Source organism: Rhipicephalus sanguineus, chromosome 5 (assembly GCF_013339695.2).
Source record: "Rhipicephalus sanguineus isolate Rsan-2018 chromosome 5, BIME_Rsan_1.4, whole genome shotgun sequence".
NCBI lineage: Eukaryota > Metazoa > Arthropoda > Arachnida > Ixodida > Ixodidae > Rhipicephalus > Rhipicephalus sanguineus.
In genome coordinates this window covers 73,028,500-73,034,647 of record NC_051180.1, presented here as the reverse complement: position 1 = coordinate 73,034,647, position 6,148 = coordinate 73,028,500, and the positions used below count along the sequence as shown (strand labels likewise).

General features: G+C 44.9%; 1 protein-coding gene across 2 annotated transcripts in view; it reads right to left on the bottom strand.

Annotated features, from left to right (window-relative positions):
* Positions 1-1,498: 1,498 nt before the first annotated feature.
* Positions 1,499-6,148, bottom strand: part of LOC119393765 (unconventional myosin-Va) — a 60,135-nt gene continuing 55,485 nt past the window's right edge. For both annotated transcript variants that reach the window (XM_037660909.2, XM_037660911.2), the window contains exons 37-38: positions 5,872-6,043; positions 1,499-2,999 (exon numbers count right to left, since the gene is read on the bottom strand). In XM_037660909.2, coding sequence (XP_037516837.1) covers positions 2,748-2,999; positions 5,872-6,043 — 424 coding nt within the window. In that variant the 3' untranslated portion in view covers positions 1,499-2,747. The remainder of the gene's footprint in view (positions 3,000-5,871; positions 6,044-6,148) is intronic.

The following is a 6,148-nucleotide window of genomic DNA, read 5'->3' as shown; positions in this document are numbered from 1 at the left end:
CCATGGCTGCGGTCGGCGCTGACCAACACTCCTAGAAGTGGACGGAAAGATAACCGCCGCCGTAGCTCAGAGGTAGAGCATCGGACGCGTGATTCGAAGGTCGCAGGTTCGGTCCCTGCCGGCGGCAAGTTATCTTATTGTCCACCTTGCTTTCTTCACATTTATATCCCAATTATTACAAATAACATCTCCTATACTTTCCTTGGCTCTATTGTCTGTTAGTTCTCATTAATATTATGTCTAACAAAGAAAAACGAGCCCTTAAAAGCCATCTTCTTTCCCTGATCCTTCCTAGTTGCGTGCAGCGCGTCGCCTACGAAGCTCACTCCGTCATTGCCGTGGAGCTTGCTGCCCCGTACGCGTGCGTTTGTCTCGAGTGTTCGTCGTTCTCACTCAGTACCTGACCGCACAAGGGCGCGGCGATGGCAAGGTGATGTCGTTCCTGAAAACAACGCGCCTCTGCGGCGCACTTTGTGGTCTCGCACAAAGAGGCAGCAATGAGCGGCGGCGCAGCGCGCTTGGGTCGTAGCCTAGTAAAAGTGTGCAGTATACTTGCAATTGCGCTTATAATCACAGTTTACAGAGATTAAATCGTAATGCCGCGGTTGCCGCCTGCCGCCATCACTCCTCCGTGCATTTCAGGTGCTTATACGTAAAGGCATATCGCCGCACTGCGCCGTGACAATGACCCCTTCATATTCTCGGTATGCTTCACCCCATAACAAATCGGCATTGCGGCAAAGCTAACTTTGGGATTAGCAACAGCTTGTGGGTTTGGGCGAGTCGGTTCATGATGCGAAAACTAGAAGCAGCGCGAAAAAAACGACGACAAAAATAGGAACACACACAACTTTGGGAATCTGCCACAGTTGCAAACGGATGGACTCGCAAAAGCGGTGGTCGCTTCAATTAATGCCGTTTCGGACCTGCAATTTGCCAAGTCCGAAAAATCAGACGCCGCTTAGTATCAGCGTCCGAAATTTCAGACGTTTTTATACATCGACTCCGTGCGGCTTGTGGCGATGCCGCGAAAGCGTCAGAATTTTCAAGTGTGTCAGCAAAATCGGCAGTTGACTGTACGTGTAGCAGTGAGAATATTTAGGCACCACCTGTTGTATCAATACACAGTTCTGTGTTTATGAAGGCTCCCTACGCGCTGCCAAGAGAAGCTCCTCGGCCGCTGCCAACAGGGCCTTGCAGTTTACGCCATCGAAAGGAAAGCCCATCGCCACCAAGAGAACCTCGCAGTTCGCGCCATTGAAACAGACGCTAAGCCCCCTTGCACCGAGAAGGCCCCGGTGGTTGCACCGATGAAGCCGAAGCTTATCGCCGACGCCAAGAGATACGCAAAATGAAAACACGCATGCAGCTGTGCTCGAATTTCGCATTAGGGAGTATCGTAATCGTCAATAATTTTCTTTTTTGTGTAAGTATGTGTGTCACATCGAAATCTCAAGTACTACTTCAACTGTCTAAACAAAGCAACACAGTAGTCATGTTGCTTGGTTTCTACTACTTTATTTTCGAAAACTAATATACAGCAATTGTCAACAGTATTTGGTGTATTTGGTGCGTGCATTTGGCATATGCATGGAAAAAAACCTGCTCCTATGAACAACAACCGATGCTTGCTTTAAGTTATACGGGGAATGTTCTCAGCCGCCACACAGGTACAATAAGTGACACCCACGGGTTAGTCATAGTGTGCTGAACTCTCATATAGTAACATATGCCTCTCCCCAGCTAGTACACCAACATGGTGCTCGTTTGGCTACAGGGATAATTGACTTCCGTCTATCGTTACATCGAAGCATCTTCCCGTTTTCACGGTTTGTCTAAGTTTTCTTCTCATTTTGCCCAGAGCTTGTAAACAAAGGATGCCGCTAAAGACTGAGGCAAACAAAAAACGACGGCGGCAGCCACACGAGGTCAAATGTACAAACTCATTGTTCGTCTGAAAAACACGTCCAATACTCCAAAGTAATAGTAAGTCGGCAAACAATAACAAGAGTAAAACACCAGAATGAAAAAATAAATATTGTAAGTGTAGATCCATAAATATCGGAATGTCGAAAAGAATTAGGCAAGAAAACCGAACAAACCGGGCAACTTTCTCAGTTAAAAAGGGGTAAATTCTGCAAGATCGAAAAGGCAAAAAAAAAAGGGAAAGTTAAAAATATATTTCTTAAAAACGTCGAAAAATAAATTTCTTCCTCGAATGACATATACATCACCACCGAGATAACATTCTGTCTATACATGTGCAGACCGTGTATATGCGAAAGCCAAACATCACAGATAAAACGATGGCCACCTTAACCACAACCACAGCTTTGTAAGCGTGATACGCACAAAACAGTTTTAAGACGGCATCCAACTAAAGGAGCTCGTGCAGAAAAAAAAAAAAAAAAAAAAAAGGTGACCACTGTGCTCTGCAAGCACTACAAGTGCTATTCTCTTTTACAAATGCAACATGAAGAACAGAACAGAGCTAGATATGGCCACATACATATTATGGCTTTCCTTTCTGTTAAACACAGAAAAATGTCTATGCCTGGCACATGAGGAAGAGGGGTGGGGGTGAGGGAAGTGAAAAGGAGAGACAAAAAAAAAAGTATAGGCACACAAAAAATTGTGACAATTGGCTAGAAGTTTGTCTGTCTGCTGTTCGGGCCAGAGGCAAAAGGCCCTCAGCAAAATATGTTACACTTCTCAATACATTACAGAAAAAAAAAGAAAATGAGTGTTCACAGCTTTCGCAACATGGGAAGGTTGAGAACGTCGGGAATGTTGATGTCTTCCAGTTGTATCCTGGATGGGTTGAAAGGAAACCTTATGGGGAATGCAAACTTGGTGTCCATGAGAAGCGTGTTGTCAGACACGGGCAGCGTCTCCTGGTTTCGTTCCTGAAGCTTGGCCTGTATCTTGCGTATGAACGAAACGGGAACCCTTTCTTCATACTCGTCTGCAGGCGTGTACAAGTTGAGGATCTTGGTGATCTGAAACAGAAGCACACGTGCCAAAAAAGCGTCAAATGTGCGACCACCACAGATATGCCGCAAACAGTGTGTACTTGTAAGTGTTGTCATTTTGTGCATGTACCTGGTTTTTTTCGTTGGAGCTACACAAGACATCGTAAAGGAAAAACACAGTTTCGCCGCAAAGGCGAAGCAATGAATGCGATAGCAAGAAACTAATGCTATACGAAGTGAGGCTCGCCAATGGGTACTCTCAGTTTGAACAGCGCTCCTGTTGCAAAGGCGGCCAAAGCAGCGAAGGAAACTAGCGTGCTTCGAGTGTCAAGCTGTGACACTTGATAGTTTGCGCTCATCTTCTGTTTGTTCGTTTAGCGGCATCCCTTGAGCTCGAGTGACTTTCGTATGCTCCGTAACATGAGCGCGGACAACACGGTGAAAGCGCAAAACATTCCTCTTCCCCTCACCACGAGAAAACCGCGCGAGCAGACAGCGGAAGGGCCAGGTTCTTCCTGCGCAAATATAAGAAGAAGCGAGCGAGCGAGCTGACGGCTTTTAAATGCGCCCATCGCGCTCCTAGTGCCATCTCACTGGTAATGAAGAAACGTTTATAAGTGCCTGCCGTCTCTGAGTCCGTTCAGCGGTAAAGGGTGTGTATATAATGCTCACTGTTAGCTACGTGGAGGATCTGCGTTTCGTGGCGTAGTGGTTAGCACCACTCGCTGCGGAGCAAGAGGTCCCTGGTTCGATTCCGCGCTTCGGAAGCATTTTTCTGAATTATTTTTCTTTGGGGCTTTTATTAGAGCTGTGCGAATAGCAAAATTTTGGGTGCGAAGCGAATTCGAATAATAAAGATTGAGTGCGAATCGAATCGAATAATTTCGAATAATTTTCGAATATTTCTCAAACATTTTTCGAATAATTCGAAGTGAAATTGCAGAAAAAGTTGCAGAGAATCCCTAAGTACGTTCTTGTGAGATAGCAACATGAAAGTGTTTCTTTTCACTAGGTTGATGAAGCGCTGGTGGGGTCATATTTCATGGTTGTCTTTCTTATCAAGAGTGAGGCAATGTAGAGGCCGAATTGTATTGATGTACATGATTTGGTGCAACCAAAGTGCTGCCGACAACACTTTACACGTGATAGGCAGAGATGCCATTTCCTCAGCCTCTCCTCCTCTTTCAACTGCTGTGGAAGGCCAACTGATATGGCGGACAAAGGTGCGCTCCCTTCAAGTCCGGAGTTCCAAATCTGCCTCGTAGACGTCGATATATAAGAACATCTAAAATTTTGGATGCTAAAAAGCTTCGGCGTCCGATTTTTCGGACTTCCTGCCCAAATTTCAGGTCCAAAACAGCATTAAATGAGCCCCAAACTCTGCCACATCTTTCATCTCCATATTGGAACCAGCGTTTCCTTGAGTTAATACATTTGCGACCGTAGCGGAGCTTGAAAGGCAGCTTTGCCGCAATACAGAGGTGTGATGAGGTGAAGCATATTGAAAATTTAGAGACCACTTCCAAACGGACGTTGACTGCCTCTTGACTTTCTTGACCAAGTTCGACCGTAACGGACCTTGAAAGGCAGCTTTACCGCAATACGGGGGTGTGAGGAGGTGAAGCATATTGAAAATCTAGGGACCACTTCCAATCAGACGTTGACTGTCTTTTGGCTAAGCTCGACCGTAACGGAGCTTGAAAGGCAGCTTTGCCGCAATACGAGAATGTAATGAGGTGAAGCATATTGAAAATCTGAAGGGGTCACTTTCAACCGGACGTTGACTGCATTTGTTTTTGGGAAGTTCGAATAGTTCGAATAGCAAAATTTCAGTGCGAATCGAATCGAATAGCAAACACTATTCGAAAAATATTCGAAATTTCGAATATTCGCACACCCCTAGCTTTTATTATATATATATATGTACATACTTATACATATACGGTGCATGACGGCGACGGCAAAATCCAGCCGAGACTGTCCATATAATTGCTATTGCAATAAAATTTACAGATCGGACAGCCTGAATGGGCTCAAATAAAATTACATTATTGTTATTAATGTTATGGCCCGTGATAGTGCCTTTTTTTGTGCCTCAACATGCTTTCTACACGATCCCAAGTCATGGATACATTCCACACTGTCCTAAAGCAGACAATTACTTTGTGCCTCATGTGGACATGACATTCACTTAAGCATGTAGGCATGCAACACCCAGTCCCTCTACATTGCAGACTGTCCTACTGACCTTGTTTGCAGTCAACCCACAAGTGACAGTCTTTTAAATATCTATAATGCAATTATGGGGTTTAACGTCCCAGATTAACCACCAGGCTATGCTACAGCAAGGGCTCAAGATTAATTCCTCTTAATGTGCATAAAGTACATTGAAAACACACTGGGCAAACCAAAAATTTGAAATTTATTTGTGTTGATTGAAAGGTTGAATTATCAGTGTTTTGATTATTGTGAGTCTACCATATAAGGTGTTTTATACTCGGATGCCATTGCAATGCGCCCACTGCAGCCAGAAATCAAACCTACAACACGACACTCGGCACCAGTATATGTAGCATGTACATTACTCACAGATTCGAAACGAGGCATAATTTTTTTTTTTAGTACAACACCTGCTATGTGCAAATGCTCAAGATAACTGCATCATGTCGCTGCAAATCTGGCCACAAAAGATTACATTGGCTCTGATGTAAGTGTTCAAATCAATATTACGGCAGCAGGACAAGAACTGTACACACAGGAGACGAACGTATGTGCATTACGTAGCCCTTAATTTTCACGTTTCAATCTGCGAGTAGTATACATGACAAGTTTTTTAGATGCGACAGCACTTTTAGTTCCATAATATGCTCAAGAGCTGCAAGCACAGCAAGAGACGAACCTGTGCTGTGGTGAGCTTGTCGCACATGTCGCAGATGCTGGAAACGTCTTCGTCCGTTTTACGGGCCTGGAGCAGCTGCGATGCCTGAACTATGGGCTGGAGCGTGTCTAGCACCTCGCTCTGCGAAACCTTCTGGTCTCGGCACCACTGCTCCAGATGGCTCAGGTTGTATCTGCACGGTCACAGACCCAATTCCCCCACTTACGAATTCTCACTACAAATTGTGTGTTGAGCACAGACAACAAACTGGGTACAGTTAGATGGTAGTGCAAGAATA